Genomic DNA, 23,134 nt, shown 5'->3' on the forward strand with positions numbered 1-23,134 from the left:
TTCCTCAGTGCCTTCTTCCACATACAGTCTTTTCTCCCTTACACTTTCATTGTTTGCTACATCTTACCAGCAATTCCCTTCAATTCTGCATTCAGTTGCCTCCTCCCCACAAACTAACCTAGATTCCCCAACAGCTTCCTCCCCCCTCAGTACTCTACAACCATTCAACCCTACCACAGGCCTTCTGCACCCATTGTCACTGGATTTTCCCTTTTTTGTCAATCCTCTATCTCTGGGCCATTACATAAACACATGTTCTTTGCAGAAAAGGCCCCTTGCATCCTCATGGGAACTTTTCTTCCCAGCTACTCTGCGTGGACAGCCTGGCAGACGTGTACCATATATGCAACAGTAGTTCCTACTCTTGGGGACTGTAACTGCTGTCAGTACAACTCCACACTTTTACATCAAGCCAGTCGGTCTATAGTGTCATTTGACATAGTCATACACTTTCAACTTTCATACCTAACGTGTGCAGGAATGCATTGGGAACACATGTGAATTATTAGCTCCACAAATACAAGCACACATAAAGGTACACAGGTTTGGCACCCATCAAATTTCTGAAGGGTAGAGGAATGCCAAAATAAGGCCTGTTCAATTCCCTTGCAACCAGGTCACCAGAAACCACTACAGAAAAGCTATTCTAAGAAGAGAAGAAAAGAAAAAAAAACACAAACAAGAGAGAGAAAGATAAAATCCCACATAATCCAATCCCATTAGCTTTTCCATGTAAAATACATGATGACACCTGACAACAAAAGAGGGAAGATTATACCCCAAGGATTCCCAAACTCTAGCAGCCTTCCACTATATCATCAAAATGTAGCACAGGACCCCATAAAGTGCCACAAGAGGCGAGAAAATTGTCGTGGTCAGCAAAGTACCTACCTGAAGGAATCAAATCTCCACTCCCCAGCAACATTAAACAAAATGATGGAGCACGGTCTAGAATTTTTTCCTAAATACTAAACCAGAAAAAGCGTAGGAAGATGATCTGTTCAAATGCACATATGTGGGCTATAAAGCTATAGCTTCAAACTTACAAAGCACATCGCTGTAGGTTCTTGGCTGTACTTAAAAGCAGATGTTGAAACCTCTCCCATAGAAAGCAAATAAATATTTTAACAAAAACAAACGAGGAAAAAGGCCTGACAGCTTTGTGTGCAGTGGGAGTCCAAGCTGAGGGGAAAAAGTGGCAATGTAAACTACCACCTTATTGTTGCTTGTCGTTTCAGGAAGATTCTCAGCCTTGCATTGTAATTTATCTCTAAATGTAGGTTTTCATCTTCAAAATCAGAAATAAAAGTAACATTCTGAGTAACTCTGCATGAAATAACTTCCGTCAGGAGCCAGGGCTCACTGAAATGTTATCAAAGCATACCTGAAATCTGCAGTCTACAGAAACTTCTCAACACAAAGACAGCTGATATAGACACTAAGAAAATCAGAAGAAAACTTCATTCAGCTTATTTTTTAAGGGCTCACTAGGTGCCCCATCTCCATCACTCTATGAAAGCATGCACCCTGAATGCCATTACTGTATTTACTTACGTATAAACAATATGGAAACCCCAACTCACTGGGATTTCCTAGCTTTAAGACTATAGCATTTGTGGTTATGCCTGTGATCATCTCCCCTGATCTTTGTGGGAGTGTAAGTAAAAGAATGTCATTGTCCAAATAATGTTGTTACATGGGATTTTAAGAGAGAACTGTAGGAGCAGGGGTCTGCGTGAATTATGAATCAGGAAATCTTGATAACAGCAACCCTATAAACCTATACCAGCATATATCTGAGGCCTTATTAATAATAATAGCACCTGAAACTCATCTCAAGCACAAAAGGTCAGCATTGTGTGCCTGACGCACACGCAGCTAGTACAATGGGAAACTGAATCTGACATGTTTCTATGTGTTGCTCTGTTTCAGTAGACGCCAGGCTTGCATGTTTCGTAAATGCCTAGGTTTAGCCAACAGATCAACAACATTTCAGCTGCGAGTGACAGATCTAACGTTGTAAATTGAATCTAAATTTCCAATACTTCATAAAAAAACCCAAACGAGTCAATTTCGATGGTAGGCAACGAGAATATAACGTTCAGTAACGATCACCCATCAGTGCTTCTGCCGAGAGCCCTGGTCCTTCAAAGGTTTTGGTACTGAGGCAGGACCCAGGCAAGATCGCCCGGAAGCCGATGCCTTCCCCCCGAGGCAAGGCTCCGTGGCCAATGTAGACAACACCCTACGGCAGACAAAGGCTGGCCGGGAGGAGGGGTCTTCAGCAAGTCAGGGGCTGGCAGGTTCAGGGGGGAGGCCTGGCGGGGCCGAGGGGAGCCGCAGCGCCCCGGCCTCGGCCATGCGGCGGGCAGCGCGGAGAGGCCGGCGGAAAGTGGCGGCCCGGGGGCAGAGGGGAGGGGAGGGGAACCGGGCACCGCCGAACGGCACAAAAGCGCGGCGAGGCCGGGCGGGAGGAGCGGGGAAAGGAGGCGGGAGGGCTGAAGATCAGAGCGGGGGTCCGCCGCGCGTGGAGAGCGGCAGAGCCCCCCGGGGAAGGGGACAGCGCGCTGCCGCCCCGCACGGCCCGCGGACGCTGCCGGCCTCCCCGCTGGGGCCGGGCTGGCTCCCCCGCCGGGGCCGCCTCCGCCCGCTCGCCAGCCCGGGGCGACCTCGCAGGCCCCGCCGCCCTCCCCGAGGCCGGCCCAGCCCAGGCAGCGCCGCCGCCGCGCTCCGTACACGCCGCCGCGCCTCAGGCCGCGACCGCGGCGCCTCACGCAGGCCGGGCCCCGCCGAGGCAGCCCGTGCCGCAGCGGCGGCCGGCGAGGCGCGGCCATTTGCCTCAGGCCGGTGTCGGCCGCCGCCGCCGCCCCCGGGGCGCAGCCCCCCGCCCCGCCCCGCGCCTACCCGCGGCCCTCATCGCCCTCCGGCCGCGTCCTCCTCGCTGAGCCGCCCCCGCGGGGAGGCGGCGGCCCGGGCTCCGGCCGCTCCCCCCCTCCCCGCTAAGCCGCTTACGGGACTGCAGCCGCCTCGCCGCCCAGCCGGGGGGAGCGGGTTACCTGGCTCCAAGGTGCAGAGCAGGCGCGGCGCCGTCCGGGAGATGCAGCTGCGTTTCTTGAGGACGTTGCTGAGGATGGTGCCCACGCCGCCGCCCGAGCTCTGCCGCTTCAGGCATCGCCCCCCGCGGCGCAGCGAGCCCGTCAGCCTGTCCTGCCGCATGGCAGCCCCGGCCCGCCGGGCGCCCGCCGCCAGCGGTACCCGACAGCTCGCCTAGGGCGGCAGGGCGGGGGGCATGGCGGGGCGGGGGGCCCGGCAGCGGCTCTCCCGGCTAGCGGGGAGCTGCAGTGCGGAGACGGCAGAGTCTGAGTGCGGGAGAGGAGAGGGAGGACAAGGAGAGGAGACAAGGGAAAAAAACCGGGGGGGATGGGGGGGAAAGAAGGGGGGGAAGAGCTGCTCCCGCCCACAATCCTAGCATCACTGCCTGGATAACCGGCAGCCTCTCCTCCTCCAGCACCACCTGGGATGCAGCAGGCGAAGGGCGGCAGCAGCAGCTCCGGTTAGAAGTAACGGGAGCGCAGGAGGCAGTGGTGGGGCTCGGCCGTGGCAAGGGGCTCCAGGACAGCTGCACACAGCTCACCCCGCACACGCAGCGCTGCCTCGTCTCACCTGACGCCGCTTAACAAGGGGCAACGTTAAAATTTCTGCCGAGAACAAAACGAGCTGAATGTCCAGCAAAGAGACTTCTCACATGGGATTCTGGCCTGCAGCTGGACTTGTATACGTAATCCTGCCGCCCCTTTCAAAAAGCTGTCCTGGGAAAGAGTCCCACAGGCACTACTAGACCATGGAGCACGGGGAGAGCGACGGATGTAGCGGTATCTCAGTGCCAGGGCAGGCTGGGGTCAGGTCCCGCAGCCAGGGCTGCTCAGGGTCAGCCCCAGCAGCAGCAAGAGCAAGCAGGCGCCACAGTTTCTGTGTTTCTGACTCTCCAGCACAGACTTTGAACACCCTCAATTAAAATAACAGCCTTCTCTATGCATGTAAACTGCAGCAGCACTTACTACTAACAACACGCCACACACTAAATAGTTAAAAAGCAGCTCTTCAACAGCATTTTATTAGATTTATTTTCCAGTGCTATTTGACCTAATATCATCTTAAGAGGGTTTGATACAAACTTCAAACTAGTGGTTTGACTGACAAGAAGGAAAAGCATTTGAAATAATAATAGCTTTTACAATCTAAACCACTCCGCGCTTCTGTGGAAGATTTATTGCACCACATTAGCTGGGCTCAAAGACCGAGCTACCATAAGTGTGAGTCTACCTGCCAACTTCCATAGCTTTGAAACAAGGATTTGCTCCTTTATTAAAGAGATGTTTTTCTCAGCCACATTACAAAGACAAGAGAAAACTGACAACAGATAAGCAGCAAAACCAATTATATAAAAGAGACACAATATAAACCACAAAGCAAGCCTTTTTTTAAGATCAGTTATAGCTATCTTTAGAAGTTACTGTTTCCAGAGAAGCATGATTTTGATCGTGCCTCTTTAAATATCTGGTTTGGTTTTGGAGAAAAGTCACTACATTTCAGCTGCTAGCTTGCACTCTGAATAGATAATTAAGTCTATGTGTCAGTGGTTCTTTTTTTAACAAAGGTGACACTTCCCTGCTGATACAGATGATGCAAATCACTTTATTTCAGTGCCAGCTGGAGATGACGATTTAGTGGTTAAAGCATTCAATTTGGAATGAATTAATCTCCCTAGGTGTACAGATTGTACCAATGGGACTGTAACAGAAATATTTAAATACAGAAATAACCATGTAATCTCTCTAATATTATTCTCCTCTTCTCCGAGTACCATATGCAAATAGCACCAGTGTTCTCGTATTGTTTCAAGACTGGCTAATCCAATACCACATGCTGTTGCCCAAAGTCTCAGGAGCCACAGCCAAAATTTCAGGAACCACTCATTATCCTTACAGTGAGAATCAGTCACCCCACTAAACCAAACAAAATCACGTTATCTTCAATTTTTAAACAATTACAAATCAGCTCTAAGGAAGACAATAATATTTAACTTATGATGATAACCAGCTTCTCAAAGTGAGAATTCTGTGCCTTCACTACTGCTATTTCTCATCTTGTCACTCCATAAGAAAACTGGAAACAATCAGGACAATCATTCTGTGACTTGAGACATAGCTACTTCCACCGACCAGTGTACCATTTAGAAGCTTTCCTGCATGCCAGCCAATTAACACAACATTACTCTTAAGGAAAAAAAATCAAAAGTGAATTTCAGGAGATAAAATGAAGAAGCCAAGCCATACTAATGGGTTTGATGACTCAGTGAATCATTAGCACAAATGGATTTTTAGAGACACTGATAAGCCTCCCATTAGGCACACATATACATATCTTAAGGGCAAGAGCCTAGCTTCTAGAAAAGTGAATGGCATTGGGTTTTAATCACTGATCAGGCAAAGCCTCTAATTTGCCTGTGGCAAGACGTGCTCTCCACCACTCCCTGAACTTGCAGACATCTAAGCATGACACTGCATGTCAGCAGCTTGTACAAATTTGCTGTATTCACCACTGTTAAGCTGTAAATAAGTCTTCAACGATGGGGAAATTTCAGACAAATCACCGTAATTCCAAGTTGGTGAAAACACAACAAATTTGAACTCAAAGATGTCACTAGCCAGCATGAATTTAGTTTGATCCACCAATGCAGAGAGGTCTGGCCACTTGCACAAATCCTCACCTGCAATTACTGACAAGACAGATGACACTCAGGGGGGAAGGGGGGCGGGGGTGGGAAATCAAAGCGTTTTGGCTAGCCCAGATATTTCAGCTCCAGATATTTTGTAATAATCAACCTGAGACTTTGCTTGTTTTCTCCCTGTAGTTCATTTATTCCCTCCCACGCAACAGAGTCACTTTCTGAAAAACCTTATTTCCTCATTTGGTATCTCTTTGCAGTCTTACCACCACCTGCTAACCATGCCTTTTTAAAGTCAGTATTTCTTACGAAGTATGCTCTATTTCACACGTATAAATTGCGCAATTGTTAAAGATTGGCCTGATGGTGATCGGTCTTATGATCACTGCCAGGTTTTGACATAGAGAAACCAACTCCATTTACCTTAAACCTCTCCATTTGTCAGCCCACTTCTCTTCTGTCTGCACAATGAGGTAAAACACAGGCAGCTAGAACAGGAAAATGAGCACAAGCAGACGGGGCAGCGACAGGAACAGCAGCTGAAATGGGGCCACAGACCAATCTTGCTTTTAAAGAGAAGGACACTTTTGTTTGCATGGAGCTTTAACTACCCAAACCCAGCATTACTGGAAGGCACAGTTCACTGGTTCTCTTCTGATGTGTGCAAAGATGACTGAATGTAATTAAAAGACTAAAAATAGTAAGACATCTTCAGCTGGGTCACTGTATTTCATGAACTCCACATCCTCCCCTTTATTTTCACAGAAAAGTATACAGACCTCCTGTAATTCTGATTCATACCACAACATCTCAGTAAAATAGTGAAAGTTTGGGGACAAAGCTCATTTGCCACACTTCTGGACACCTGCGTTAGCAAAAATACTTAAGGCAACATGTACCCATGAAAAAAATTATTGTATGATAATACTGTAACATGTTTCATCTCAAAGCATTTTAGAAATTGCATTTAGACAGCATCACTACACCAGCTGCTGATACAGCAAATATCAGAAAGAAATATATGTCAATAGGATGAGGGGGGAAGATGTATTGCAACCACAAGGCAAAACCCATTGTATGGGGCTTAGCAGACAGTGGCCCTAGAGTTCCATATACTGCTACAAGAGCCCACAAAATATAACCAGAAAAGGTAACCCCATTACCACTGGGCTTCAAATAGCTCTACATAAGTTAGCAAATGAAATTTTAAATCTGTACCAACACATGTTCTGGATGTGCATTGTAGTTCATCATGAGCTTCAAAAGAGAAAAGATGTCACTTTCAAATTGTAGTATATAAGAGAAAACACATGGCATGGAATATGTCCGCTTTGGAAGGAAGAAAGGATAAGGCAGTCTGAGATTCTCCCAGGAGGCAGAAGTATTTTAAATACTCGTAGCCCACTAAACCATCTTCAGCACTGGAGCACAAAATTCCTATCCTACCCAGTTCTATATGTGTTCTATTATTAAACATCCTCTGCCAAAACCAGCCCCACTTCCTTCTGCTTGATCCTAAAAGCCTAAAAACGAGCACGACCCACCTGGAGCTTCACCCTCTGCCAACACACGAGATGGAGCCATCTCTGACAGCCTGAAAAAAAGGCCTCTGGCTTGTTGAGTCTTTGACATTGAGGGGGCACAGGTCCTACAGCAATGCTACAGCGTGTGTCCTTGAACATGAAAGCCTGCAAGGTGGCACAGCTCAGCACTCCTCCCACCTCAGCCTGCAAGTCGAGCATCACCTCCTGCATTGCCAGGCTGTTACTAGACTTGCTACCTCAGGCATGGCAGCCAAGCAGATGCTCTGATCTACCAGCTAGCTGTAACTATTGTGTGGACCACCAAGCACAGAGCCTGTAGCACCATTTCACATGTCCACAGTTCATGACCATGTGAGGAGGGAGTCTATGGGTGAGAGTGGACAAATCTGTGTTACACAGAAGGAAAAACATGATTTTGAACTAACAGATTCAGGTCTGCCACCGAGCTGGTCTCTGCTCTCAGACAAATAATGTAGGGATGTCTTTACTGGACAAGGGATGGTTCCAGAACCAATACAAAAATGAAGGTTTGGTACTGTATTTGTGCTTACAGAAGGTTCATTTTACACTCTTTCAACAAGTAGGGCTCAGGAAAATGGTGCAGTGTGTTGACACACCATAGTCTCATCAACACAGCATGACTATTTTAAACTTTTCCATTGCATTAGTCATCATTTGTATCACTTTGTACATAAGTGTCACAAAAGAGGTCAGGACCTCACTGTGCCCTAGACTGGATAGCACGAACAAAAAGAGCTGAACCAATCCTTGCCTATAAAGCTATTCAGCACAAATATAAACTACACAATGGACAGGAAATAACATCTATGATTTCCAGAAACAGAGAAACAAGATTTAAATGATTAGTCTCAGGAAACATGCCGCAGAGCTGAGAAACAAATCCAAACAAGCTCAATCCTAGTCCAATGCTTCCTCTTCCTTTAGACTTCAGGCACATAGCCTTCTTACTTATTTCCCCCTTCAAACACTGACAGCACAGTAAGTACTCTTTAACACAGTCTTCTCTTGAAGGAAGCCCTAAAACAGACCACTTGTTCTTGGAGAGTTTAAGACAAACAGAGGATCTGGAGAATTTTCTTACCAAAGAGCACTCTCAAGGCCATGCAACTTTGTTTGTAGCTAAGCTGTCTGAAAGAGAACATTGCCTGCACACTGTTTAGCCACATCTGCTGAGGACTGATCTAGAGAACATCATTAAAATAGCACTGTTTAGTGTGATGTATATCTTTCAACAGGAAATTAATCTACAAGACTATTACTCCTGTAAGAAGCTCATAACTATATACACTACATGATCCTTTGACTTTGCACAATCAGGATTCAACCACAAGAACTCTAGACTCAAGATTCTTCATTATGATAATTAATGGGTTTTATTGTTGGTTTTTTTTTTACTTTTTGGGGGTTTTTTTTTGGTCATTCTCCCCCTTCCCTCTTGTACGTACTATCCACTCCTTCCTTCTGTACTACACATGTGCATATACTAGGACAGGACTGATGAGGAAAGAGAAGGTCCCTTCAACAGAGCCAGGTCTCCTTGACCCCAGCATCACCTGCCCACAAATATATGTTGCAATTTACCTTTTGGAAGTGATGGACAGTTACACAATTTACAAGTTGAATAATATTCATAATCACACTGCTTCTTGAAATTTTTGGCAGATACAATACACTCTAAGGAGTATGCCAAACTTTTCCAGCATCAGTGAAAACACTTGAAATATCATACATCTGTAATGAACGCATCTGTAAATCAGTTGTGAAAGCAGTTTCTAGCAGTTTACATCACAATGGGGTGGAGCTGTGATAACCAGTTTCCCACCCAGGAAGGCACCACGTTCATAGATAGTGAATCAGTGTAGGTAAGTGACTACAGTCCCTCAATTCATAGGTTGTTCTTAGAGGGGCACAAGATGCTTATGCAATCAGATCACATAGGCGAGAACATGAAAGCCCTCAAAAGCATCACAGGTTGCTAAAACAGAAGCACAGACAGTTCTGTAACCCCCTTGAACCTGTCTACAACCTCTCTCCATTTGTACACACATAGCTATTTCCATGAATGAAGGAGGCAGGGAAAGACTTGACATCTGTACAGTACCAGGGCTAAGGCCAATGGAACAGCAGAACTGCACGTACCTGTCTCCCAGACCTACACTCAGTCCAGTAGAGCATGAAGCCCCTGTTTCCCCGAGTTCTTCAGGAAGCCACTAAGCAGTAAGCTAGATTTTTTTCTTAAACCTGTCACTACAATACAATCACACTGAAAAGTAGTAATAGATTAATATTCAAATGCTTTACATCACAAATTATTAACTCTCCTGTGTCACCAACTTTTACCATCGCAACATTAAAAAGTGGGTATTCCGCGGCATCTGCAATTCCTAGGTCAAACTGGTTTTAAGGATAGAGGAACTAAATTTGCTGGTAATTCAGCAATGCTGAGGCACACAAGTGACAGCAACCAGTGCCAATGGGCTGGGTGCAAAGGGTAGCCTATTTCACTCCAGGCCCATCACTGGCAACTGACTGTTCTCAGAGCTTAACAGGGGAGAATTGAAAGAATTCCTGAAAAATAGAAACCGACTTGTTTTTTAAACATCATGCACCACAGATCAGAGACACTGCAAATATTTCAGAAGAAAAAAAAAAAAATCTACTCTGACAATACAAAATAGATGCAATGTGGAAACCTTTATCTTAGCATAGGGTTCAATGCCTGCACTAAAAGGACAGGCAGAGATTTAACTTGGACCTATCCATGCAGGAAACAAAAAGCGGCTTAAATATAGCATTGCTTGATCACAAGACAGAAGTTAGTTCCCCTTATTGTGCCAGTAATAGAGGACAACAAACTTGCACAACTGAGTATGCCCAACAATCTATTAAAGCTATTTGTATCCACTGCAGTGCCCATAAATCCTAATTCTGGGCTGCAGCGCTATTGCAGTAGGTGCTGGACAAGCAGAACTAAAAACAGGCTGCCTGCTTTAAAAGAAAGAAGAGAAAAAAACCCCACACATTAGCATATGGAGGAGCACAGGGAGACAGCTAGATGACATTGGAATGCATAGTGGACAGCAGTCTTAATATATGATCTGCTACTGTGCTTCTGTAGACTTTATGGCAAAGATGAGTAACAAGGGACACACACAAAGGCATAAGGTCAATAAGAGGGCTGAAGGAGGGATTAGATTTTAATCATCAACTCAAGTTCAACATGGCTAAACGTCTAAAAGGAAATACCAACATGGGGGAAACTGAGAAGGTGCTTGTTTTAAAATATGTGTAGGATGGAGGTAGGAGGCATGAGATAACCCTGAATACTGAGTAAGAAATGACAGGGGTGTGACAATAGAAAAGAGAAGGCTGTGAAGAGCTTCGGATACTAAAGCAATGAGAGCAAGATATTGACTAGATCTACGGTGACCTAAAGGGAAGCACAGGCACCTAGCACTCTTGCAAATACCTGTGTACAAACACCAGAATGCAGGTGTGTTAACTGCAAGCTGAAGTCCACTGCTACATTTCATTCTTTGTACATATATATATATATATATATATATAGGTTATCTTCCAAAAGGACAAAAGTACACCCAGAAAGAAAAAAAAAAAAAGTTTGCAGAAGCTTTCTATGTCCCAAACGCTCCCAAAAAGCTCTTAACCACAGAAAAATGGTAAGTGGATGGATCTTTTCCTGTTGTGAAACTGGAGGGGGAGGTGTGGTGGAATTCAACAACATACAGGTTTCTTAGTATTTTTTTCTAATTTGGTTCAACTGTATAAACAAACTCAAAAGTTATAATTGCCATTTGAGGAGCACAGTGATCTATGTTGTCCTGATGAAGAAAATAAATGAAATGGAAGGGGGGGCGTGTGTGTGTGCGCCCAAGGAGTCCATTTATTTTACTTAACGTCTTCATGTGCCGACTGTAACTGTAGAGCAGATCATACACAGATTAACTTGTATCTCATGAGCAAGGTAAAAGACATGTCATGCAAGGACTGCTAAAGTAACAATCTATTTTAACTGCTGTACTAACCAGCAGCATAAAGTCTACAGTTAACAACAGGAATAAAAGTCATAGCAATGTTTACATGCTCAATAAAGTAAAGAGAGGACCTTTTAAATTAAATACAAAGTAATGAACTGAAGTGAGGTCTCAGAGAGCAAACACCCTTTTTTGTCAGAGAAATTAACTGTCTCTACTGAATCATAATTAAAGATGCTATTTTGGTAAGGAACATAAGAAGAAAAATCACTGAAGAGGCCTACATAAAAACACTGCTGAAAAGCATGATCGTAAAAATTAGGAAGCGTTCCCTAACCTTGCTAAACAATATGAAGTAAATGAATATCTTGGCCAGTATTCGCACCCCAGAATCCTGCTTAAATGCTACATGGTCATTTAAAAAATAAATAAATCACCAAGTCAGCAGAAAAACTAATGCAACATATGAAAAAAGTAATTCTGACAGGTACAATTTGTAGGCATGCTTAAGATATTTGCTGACAAATGGAGGTCATAGCAGATTGCAGGCTCCCAGCTCTAAAACTGAGCTGCTTGTCCTTTATTAGAATGTGATTATTTGCTTAGCATCTGGCATAGAAATTGAATTTTACAGTGTGGATCACCAGCTTCATTGGTTATTTCAGAAACAGCAAGATTTTAACCCCCCCAAAATAATTAAAGAAAGCAAAACAACGCTATGTCCCCAAGGCAGGATTTATCCACAGACAGAACACTTTCAAAGCTCTGATATTAAAAAACGATTGCCAAAGTTAGAAGAGTTACTAGCCCCAAAATGCCTTTGCTTTGGGCCAGGAAGCACCACGGGAATGGGACCATGTTTATACCATAGAAGTTTTTATATGTTGTTCAGTACTTATTTGCAGTAATGCTAAGGACATCCATCAAAGCCTAGGCTCAGGCTGTGCAAGGCTTTCATTAGACACACAGCAGAGACAGGTTGTTCCTGCACTGCTCAAGGATAAGAAAGTCCTGCTTCCAGCACGGATCTTACCTCTCCCAGTACGCAAGATCTCTGTGGACAGCGCTCTTTACACACAAACCGAAACAAAACCCTTTCTGGGGTTGGAGAGGGGAATGGGGTTCACTCCAAGAGAAGCTCATATAAGCCCTGCCCATATAGCTCTTGGAACCACAAATCTTCCTTCAGTCAATACAGAAGTCCTCTACCACCACCCAAATCCTTTGATCGCATACACATTGGTTCCCATTTGCCGATGCCACCAGTTCTGTAAAGAAATTGAAATCTTCCCACGAAGTTTTGCACGTACATGAAGCTACTGCAACCCCAAGCCCTCTAGACCACATAATTCCCTTCATCTCCCATGTGGGCCATAGCTTCAACAGAACACATTCTGCAAGTGTTGGAAAAGGAAGTAGCTAACAAAGCAAATAAGCCTCAAACTATCAACTCCCTTTCCGGGAAAATAAGTATGTACATTAGTGTCCTGGTTTCAGCTGGGATGGACATAATCATCATCTTAGGAGCTAGTTGGTGCTCTGTTTTGGCTTTGATGTGAGACTTTTGAGTTGTCTGGGCCCTGCTAGCAAAAAGGCTGGGGGGGGGGAACGAGGAATTGAGAGGGAACACAGCCAGGTCAGCTGACCCAAACTAGTCAAGGAGTTATTCCATACCATGGGATGTCATATATATATATATATGTATGTATATATACCCAGGGGGGTGGCCAGGGCGGGCAGGTCGCTGCTCAGGCACTGGCTGGGCATGGGCAGGTGGTGAGCAGTTGCACTGTGCACCATGTGTTCCTTTCTTCCTTTCCCTCTGGATGATATTCTTTCCCTTCCCCTTTTCATTATAACTGTTATTGTCATCATTGTTATTGTTGTTCTTTCATTTTTATTCTGTTTCAATTATTAAATTGTTCTTATCTCAACCCTTGAGTTTTACATCATTTCCAAGACTCCTCCCCATTGCTCTGGGTGAGGAGGGAGTGAGCGAGCAGCTGCCTGGTACTTCATGACCAGCTGGGGTTAAACCAAGACAATTAGTCATTTAAGCAAGTTTGACACAGAGACGGGTTTTTTTTTCAAGTTAGTGTGTAAGATGAAGAGAAAACAGTTATCAGTCACAACAACATTACTACTCCAAGTTTTTTTACTCAACAGTTAAATAACAAAATTTCAGTTCATAACCAACTCTTAACAGTACAAGTTTAATCCTAAACACGTTCAGTTCAATAATCAAAGGCTCATTTAGTACTGAAGCTTTGAGCCATTAAAATTGATTTTGAACATGTGTACAACACCATGCAAGCATGAGTTTTGGTAACAACAAAGCTCTTATTAACTACTGTGTAGCTTGGGACAACTTACTTCACTCCTCTGAACATGTGCTTCTCCTACCAGTCTTCAAGTAGCCTTGCCTCATTACTAGTTTGGTTTTCAGGGAGCCTTGTACTGTGTGTTCAGTGACCAGCTCATTAGGTTCCTGACTTTACTGGGCCTCTATAGCATTACTATAAATATTAGTCATATTTAATTCCTCAGATTAGTATGCTTTTTTAAAAAAGATCAGATGTGCACATTGATTACCTTCGTGTTCTGACTTCCTTTAGTCTCACCGGATAATTATTTCTCCTTCAGGATTGAGGTCCAATAGCTTTTGCTGCCAATGACCATTGGATGAGATGAGAAATTAGCAGTAACGTATTGAAAAAACCCACGCTGAAACCTCACATTAAACTCTTAGCTATCAATGATACCTAATCCAACCCAAGAACCAAAAACTGTTCATGCTTTGTATTTTGACCATATGTATTGTATGGATGGCAGGGAAAACATATTGATCAGTACCACATTGCTGTGATTTTAGGGAGGTAACTATAATTTACAGTGAACTAAATTTAGAAGCTGTTTCACTGCTGGCAAAACCCAGCAAGAGGTTTCCAGCTTTTACTAAGAGAGAAATATAAAAGATAGGGTAACATGAAGATGGAATATGGACTTTATTTCTTTGGCAAATTTGAAGCGTATGTGAGGAGCATTCACTTACTGCTCAGTAAGTCAAATTTAGGTTATTAAGAGCTTCAAGAAAAAGAGCACTTTAAAATCTGAGGTTCTCATTTAATATTTCCTCCAGAGCTGCTCCAGCACAGAATTATAAGCAGGACTAGTGATCCAAACAGACTAAGTTCACAGCCCACTTCTCTAGCATCTTGTTTTTAAATGGCAGGATTATCTCACAAAGCTGCAGAAACATAGCTGCTATTACCGCCTGATGCTCCATAAATCAGTCTATTCCTAGTCCTAATTATGCCAAGCAGCTGTTATCCTCCACTTGATCTCTAGTATCCAGGATATCTTTTCTTCAAAGACTAACTCAACCAATATCTGGAAATAAAATGCTGTGTTAAAGGCCATGTACCCCACTGGGCATTTTCAGTGAAGCCCCATTAACCCTCCTACAAGTTCACAATGGTAACAAAACAAAAAAAAAAAAAAAAAAAAAGGCATTTACTTAGGGAAAAGAACAGCACAGTTACTTGTACCAAAGTGTAATCCCCAGAAGAATAAAAAAAGGAGGCAGAGCTAAGCTAGACAAGTGTGAAAGACTATGCGTACAATCTAATTGCACAACTTTTTATCTCAGGCTGTTTCCACATCCAAAAGCTTGTCAGAGAAAGATTAAAGATTGCAATGACATGGTATTATAGTTAGGCAGCTCACACAACCACCCCTGCTGTGAGCTTATACACACAAATAAATCCTTACATCTTGATTGTCTGATGTTTACCATAGATGCCATGGCTTTTTGCTGCCTGCAGAATTGTAGCAGGATCTGCCATCAGTTCAGAAGTGACTAAAGGATTTGCAAAATATGAATGCAGTCAGGTGCACTTCTCACACATCGCTCCTTCACACAGCCTTTGGCAGCAATGGCCATACAGCCAGTTTCATCGCAAATTCGCATTTAATGCAATGAACTCCTAGATTACACCCTGGATGCTGACAGCACCTCACAGCAAAGAACATGACCACTTTTGTACACAGACCTGTGGGCTGAGCCCTTTGCTCAGCTGGGCCCTGCACCCCACTCCTCCATCTCCAGCCAACACTCACCCTGCCGCAGGCAGACACACTGGGCTGGAGTGGGATGAGCTCAGTTTCACACTCTTCCAGAACCTATGTGGAAATCAGCACCTCATTTAACCACAATAATTCTCGAGTGACTAAATAAACGCATCGCTTTTCCAGTTTTTCAGGGAACTATCAGATTAACCAAACTTTACCACTGATCAGGTATCCATCTGAACAGCTGCAAATGAGCAGAGGGAACAGTGGTGCCTGACAGTTACTTCTGATGTCATGACTAACCCACAGGGAGTGTAGACAGAGAACAGATTGTTCTGACTGTTGACAGCAAACAGCAGCATCCTTCCTTCAGGTAACTGCATGCCTCCTCAGTTCGAGCTGATCAAATTCCACCTTCCAAAGTTACTGCAGTACTAGAGAAATAAGATATCACTGGTTTGAGAACCACTTTGCTCAGAAAAAATATTATTATTATTATGCAATACAAGTATTATTTAGCAAGTAATCAAAAAAGCACACAAAAATATATCACAGTAATCCCTATTTCTAATACTCAAGAAGTATTTTATGTAACTAGTACTATCCAGTATGTCAACTTTTCACGGCACAGCTGTGAAAAGTGTAATTCAGTGCACTCAGAACTCTACACGCCTCACAAAACTTACCCTGCCAGGTCAGCTACCACTTTGCAACAGCAGCAGTGTTACAGTTACACAGTATGGAAAAGAAGCCAAGCAGTCAACCTCCGAGTTGTATGCCTACCCAAAATAAACACAGTCTCAGGTGTAGCACTAACTCAACCATTTCACTGTTGTCACAGCTGCTAGCACACTGACAAAGAGTATTTACATCCTATACCAAATGTTGCTGGACAAGAATCTGGTGATTCTGCAATCTATACTGAATTCCTATACTGAACAATCTGCATTTTCTGTTGCAAACTGGGCCTAGATTTAGCAGTCAGATAATTGCTTACAAAAGGATTTACTGAATTTCCTGTTCAGGTCCATGATAAGCAATATAGTATTTATTCTACAAGAATAAGTTTTTATATTGTAATCCAGCTGTTACTATCCCATCAAGTTTCTACAGAATCAAATAAAAAATACTGTGGAGCTACTTATTTGGGAGGGACAGAGAGGAAAAAAGAAAACTAGTTGAAGTTAGATAAGCAATGGCTGACGCTTGCCACCTCAGGTGACTATTACAGGATGCCCCTTTCACCTTAGCAGCAGAGGCCAACCACAAAACATACCTACACAAGACACTTCAGACAGGTCAGTTTACCCCCACCTCACCCTCAACCCAGATATCTGCTGTTTCCCAGGACAGTTATTCCAAACGGGAGAGAATGAAAGATGCAGTGGTACAGCTCTGAATTTCACTGACCCATAGTTTACACAGAAGTGGGCCACCACAGCTGGTTGACCAGGGTCTCCCAGGTCTCACCACACTCTTTGGGTGAAGGCCTGGTATCTCCCAAATGGTAAGCTGCTGTACTCAGCAGCCACTTCCTTCTGCATGAGGCACATTTGGGGCTAAGTTTGAGGCTCAAACAGGCAGAAGAGAACAGGCAGCTGAAGGTTCTTTCAGAGAGGAGTGCCTGAGGTCTGCTGCTCATTTGCTTCCACCTAGTCCTGAAGCCCTGGCACCTCCCTTTCCCAGGAAAATCCCACCCCTCCAGAGACAGCAGCTCACTGAACTCGAAAATGAGCAGCAGCAGTGCCCCAGGAGGTAGCACCTCCCTCAAGGAGGTAAGGATCTCTTGGGCATCAGGCTCCACACTGTCTCTAGAAATTTACCAGCAGTAGCAACCCCAACTCTGAATGTGGCCAATCTCCTATTAAAAGTAGCAGTGGAATGATACTTTAAAAAAAGCATCGGTCAGGTATATTCATCAAGCCCAGCGACACTTGAAACTAAGTACCTAGACCCTGAACAGACTTCCAGAGTTTGTGACAAAAGCAATCCTACCTCAGGATCCTGCCACTAGTCAAAGCAGCTGCCAAGACAATTTGCTTAGTTAAATCCTGAAGAATGTAGCTGAAGGAGCCCATAATAAAAGCCATTTTTGAGAACTGCGGAATTTTTAGCCCATGATGGAATATAAGATGGCATTCTGTTCAGAGCAGGCAGGGAGGTATTTTTGATGGAGGTAGGACTTCAGCAGCCAGAGTTAGGGACAAAGCAGCACAGTATGAAGTATGTGACATGGAAAAGTAAGGATTCATATAATCCCTAAAGACGCAGAAGAAAAATCTATGGCTTAGGAATGCATGCCAGCTCCTCAGCTCCCTAAATGCTGGCAATCCCAGGGCTGAACAGCCATGGAGTGAGCTGCAGAGATAGCTGGCTGCACGTTCCCTGGAGGATCTCCGTAACAAAGCTGGTTGGAACCACTTTAATGAAGAGCTCTGCCATAGAATACCAGCTTGTAGAGAGCAAAGTCCTTCACAGCAGAATGTTAACTTTGATGGCAACAATTTCCAAATGCTAAAAGCATAATTTTTATTCTTTTTAGGATTAAACATTTTAACATCTTAAAAATGGCTCGTTACATAACATGAAATGAAAAAGGGTGAGATGTCAAAATCTGAACAAAGCATTTTAGTTCAAAATGTAAGCTTTCAGAATTTTGCTTCATAAGCAACTGACTTCTGTGAGTGGGTGTTTTATTTCATGCTGGAACAAGATATTTTAGTTGCTGTAACCTTAAAGCAGAATTTCCCTCAAAGTGAGGACTCCAGGCTCTATACTGTTCTAAGCACTAGGTTTTGTCATCTTTTGAATCTGATTTTCTGCAGTGGCACAGACCAGAACAACTTTTCAGTGAAGATACGACCAAGTCAGAAAAACGTCAAGTGGTACAGAATAAGGGGTAGATACTGTTCTGGTTTTGGCTGGGATAGAGTTAAATTTTCTTCTTAGTAGCTGATGCAGTGATGTGGTTTGGATTTGGTGTAAGAATGGTGTTGATAACACACTGATGGTTTTGGTTGTTGCTGGGTAGCATTTATATTAGGTCAAGGACTTTTCAGTTTCTTGGGCCCTACAAGCAAGAGGGCTGGAGGGGCACAGGGAAATTGGGAGGCAACACAGCCAGGACAGATGACTCAAACTAGTCAAAGGGATATTCCATACCGTATGACATCATGCTAAGTATATAAGCTGGGGGAAGAAGGAGGAAGGTGGGAACATTCAGAGTGATGGAGTCTGTCTTCCCAAGTACCTGTTACACATGATGGAGCCCTGCCTTCCCGGAGATGGCTGAACATCTGCCTGCCCATGGGGAGTGGTGAATGAATTCCTTGTTTTGCCTTGCTTATGCACATGGCTTTTGCTTTACCTATTAAACTGTCTTTATCTCAACTCAGATGTTTCCTAGCTTTTACTCTTCCAATCCTCACCCCCATTCTGTGAAACTGTGGGGGGAGTGAATGAGTGGCTGCGCAGTGTTTAGTCGCCAGCTGGGGTTAAATCACAACAAGGGCTTACCAACGCTACTGCTCATCAAGTGATCAAAGATATAAAAACTTACTACCTACAAGATCCATGCTCTGTGTGTACCCCACCCCCCATCAACAGCACAACTACACTTTAAGTCTGGGAACTTAGTTGATAGTTCTCTAGAAGAATATCCTGTGAGAGGCAACGGAGCAGCACCGGGCTGCACCACAATTTTATTGACTTGCTGCTCTGTTAAACTACTTCCACTCACACTGCTTCCGTGAGTCTCCAAGCTGGCTGCGCTACTCAAAGATCAGTTCCAAGATCATATTCTCATCAGAAGAAAGTAACCACTACCTAAAACCATTCCAGGATTACTCAGTTAGTGATTAGTTGTCAGCCTTTAGCACACAGATAATGCTTTCCATGTGGGTAACTTCCAACAGTACATAAAATACTGTGGTAGTAAACTCTCAATGGCATTTAAGAACAGAAATTGTTGCCCTTGCAAAACATCAACATCCTGTTCAGTGTTCCACACTGTTAGTATTATATTTGGTAACACTCACTTTTCTTTCTCCCAGACCCCCTAACAGATATCCATAATACACAATCTAATTTACATTTGCAAATACTAAAGATGACATACACCTACTCCTTGAAACACTTCTTCATGACCTAGTGCACAGCAATGAATTATGCTGTTTGCAGTCCTTCTCCTCCAAGCCTAATATTAAAAGGAAAGTAATCCTTCTCAGTCCAGGCTCCCATTGCAATGGAATAAGCTTTCAGATTTCCCAGAACCTCAGCTGGCTGAAGCAGAGTGAAATATGATAATCGAACAGCAGCTAATTTTATATTGCCCACTCTAGTTGATTCTTCTGAAGGGCTCACCAGTAATATTACTAGATGTCACACAACTTATTAATAATGCTAGATAACAATGAACATGTCTGGTAAGACCACACTTATGTCTACAGTCATTTTCCCTCATGCACAGTCCATACACAAAAGACTGGAAGGTGAATGTCAACCATCCAGATCAAAAGAACTCCTGCCCAGTGGTCCAATGCAGCTTACGGACCAACCACACAGCCCCCATCCCCACTGAGCCAAGCTCCGGCATCCCTAAATACAGGTTGTCTCTGTTTTTAACTGTCCCATTACCTCACTCCCGGCAAACCAGCACAAGACACAGAATGAACTACAAAATCCTTGTTAACTAATCCTCAGTCTACCTCCACGTCTTGAGTCATAAATAACAGAGAAAGCCTTCACTCTACGCAGCATAACTGTTTGACAAAAATAGCAATAAAAAAATCAATAGCAATATTCTATTTATTTACACATGTATTGCTACAAATTCTTTAGTCAGTTGCCTAAAGAAAATTCAGCCTACCTTTGGCAACAGCTTAAGCAAACACCTTCAGATGACTATGACATTTTCAAGCTCACAATTCTGTTCCATTCCATTTCCCTTTCCCCACCAAAAGGCTTCAAAGGACAAAAGATCAGCTGGAACTAAATTAAGAACAATTCATTAGGAAAAACAAGAAGTAGCCACAAGCAACATTTCTTAAGTATGCATTTCAAGAAGCCAAGCATCAATTTTAAGGATCAAATTCATGAGCACCCACAAAGGGTACACACTAGTAATGTTACCAAGCACACAAATACAGATGAGGTAACAAGAAAGCTACTGAACTGAAACATGCAGCCAATTGAGTCATTTGAGGATGACTCACAGGAAATCAGACTCCACAAGATGCAAACCTCCTATTCTAACCTCATCAAAGGAGGAATGTACTTTCAACAGATAAGTAAATAGTTATTGCTATAAAAAGTGACTGAAGCAGATTCATCTGGCTGTAGACATCAGAGCTACCGAGTTAAATTTAAAATGTATTAGACCAACACCTTGAAAACGAGACATGGTTTTCTAAATGAATGACCTGTTTCACATCCACTTGGAAATCTAAATTAAGAGTTGGAGATTAACACAGCAAGTACATGATACTCACTCCTTTAATTGGAAATGAAACACTGGAAATCGCACAGATATTAGTATTTTTAAGTTTAATACAGAACATCCTTCTCTATATATTTCAGACATTAAAGTGAGGAACATGAAAAGCAAACACAAGCTTAAAATTTGGCCCCTAATTTATAACAATGGAGATTTGAGGGCAGAGGGTGTTGGCAAAATTGCCACAGTAGCAGCATTCACTGAGTAACTCAATTCTTCATAAAGAAAGAAAAAAAATTAAACCAGGCTAAAAGAGGTGTTCCAGGTTCAAGCATATTTATACAACTGCAACAGTACATCAAACTACTGGGAGGCGAGTGGGGAAAGACAGATAAGCCACATGCATGATTTGACCTGCATGAATATTACATAGGTACACAAGTGCTTGTCCCATGTTACAAGACATCTGATCCAGAGTGATAATCATAGAATCATATCATTGAATACCAGGTTGGAAGGGACCTCAAGGATCACATGGTCCAACCTTTCTTGGCAAAAGCAGGGTCTAGACAAGATGGCCCAGCTGAATCTTAAAAGTGGCTAATGCTGGGGAATCCACCACTTCTCTGGGGAGATTATTACAATGGCCGATTGATCTCATTCTGAAAAATCTTCCCCTCCTCCAAGAACCTCATGAAGTTCAAGTTCAATCAAATCAATATTAGCTGTGTTAACAGTTCACAGTATACTGTATTAAAGCTGTTCTTAGACCTTTAATCAAAATTTCATCCTATGAACTAAAATTTGTGAATGTTTGCCTTTGTTTTTTAAGAAATGTAGAGGGAAGAAGAAAGATGGAGAAAACAGGTGAGCAGATAATTAGTGCATGCAGGAAAAAAAAACAAGGAAGAACATATGAAAGAGACCAAGGAACAATGTGAAGAAAACTCAGAGATGGGGAGTAGTCTGACTGACAGCTAGCACTACCACTGCAGGGTAGACAAGACACAGGGAAGAGGAAAAAGGAACACGGCTGAGAAGTGCAATATTTAAAGACTGGGATCAAGTGAGAAAAGCTAACGAAGAGTTAGGAAGGGGGGAAAAAAGTAGAAAATGGGACAGGACACACAGATGTGGCAGGACTGAAGCTAAAGAGAAACTCTGGAGGGAGGGAACAAGGAGACAGAAAACAGAAGTTTAATCTAGATGTTGAAGTACTTCTGCATATCTAAATTGCACTCATCCAGTTTCCTCTGAGTGAGTTCCATACACTGTGAGAAGAGTTGATGCTACAGAGACAGTAACATGTTCTCAGAAGTTGAGGAGACTTCATAGCCCAGACATCTACCAGGAAACTCAGTCCATCCCCTGGGAACCATGTAGGGTACTAATCTGTGTGCAGATGCCAGTTTGTGCTGAGCGTCTATCCAGTTAAGATGCACTTAAAGAGATCACAAGTATTGCTAGTAAGTATATAAACAAACTTCTGAATATCTGTAGCTGGACTCCGAAACGGTCAGCTCACTGAGTCAGAAGCTTCTGAATAACCTCCACAACCATGTGGGAATTAATGATCTCAGTTAGAATTAAGAAGCCATGTGTCACCATTTTTCATCTACTTCACATATGAACCTATTACTTCTTTTGTGAACAACATTTGTTTGACTGACTTTAAATCTTTTCATCCAATCATGGCCTGACCACATTTGTAAAGTACTTCCCTCCACGTTTAAAGAAAGGATATGAAAGCCATCAACCTATGAAAACCAGAGACGCATCTCTATCTCTGCACAAAATAAAATATTCTGTCTCCCTCTACTGGCTCTGCATTCAATCAAACCAGGAGGAGAAAAACTAGAAAGCTAATGTTTATTGTTATCTTGGAGAATTCTATTCAGGAGGCAATGCTGAAATAATGGAAGAATGATACTTATCCTTAATCGTAGTTTCTAAAACAGTATTACAACACAGCATACTAAAAGTCTTTCTGAACACAGCATGAGACCCATTTAAAGTTATGGTGCTATGTACCTATAATAGCTACACAGCACCAATGCAAAATTTTATACTGAATTATTTCTCCATAAAAAATACAAGGGAATATTAATGAACTTTCTGTTAATATAACTTCAACTTATTCTATATTGAATCAGATTTAAGCATTCCTGCTTGCTTCCAGCCAGACTGAGCAACAATTGAGCTGGATGATTTTACTTTTAAGTAATATATAGATAATACATGCTTTCTTTTTTTTTTATTAAAATGACAGGCAATCAAGATTTGTGATTCAAGGAACCTCTGGTTTGCATTTTGATCAGTCAAAATTATATTTAACAATATAAGC

At 43.1% G+C, this 23,134-nt stretch overlaps 1 protein-coding gene across 7 annotated transcripts in view; it reads right to left on the reverse strand.

Annotated features, from left to right (window-relative positions):
- Window positions 1-23,134, reverse strand: part of TBC1D30 (TBC1 domain family member 30) — a 60,637-nt gene that overhangs the window by 30,854 nt on the left and 6,649 nt on the right. For 2 of the 7 annotated variants that reach the window (XM_055808262.1, XM_055808261.1), the window contains exon 1: window positions 3,057-3,350. The exons of 4 other annotated variants lie outside the window; for them this stretch is intronic. In XM_055808262.1, the coding sequence (XP_055664237.1) occupies window positions 3,057-3,216 (160 nt within the window). In that variant the 5' untranslated portion in view covers window positions 3,217-3,350. Of the gene's footprint in view, window positions 1-2,904; window positions 2,961-3,056; window positions 3,351-23,134 lie in introns of those variants that run through there. One more of the 7 variants, XM_055808263.1, reaches the window with a different exon arrangement.

The sequence above is a fragment of the Falco peregrinus genome, chromosome 6 (genome assembly GCF_023634155.1).
Source record: "Falco peregrinus isolate bFalPer1 chromosome 6, bFalPer1.pri, whole genome shotgun sequence".
In the NCBI taxonomy this organism is placed as follows: Eukaryota; Metazoa; Chordata; class Aves; order Falconiformes; family Falconidae; genus Falco; species Falco peregrinus.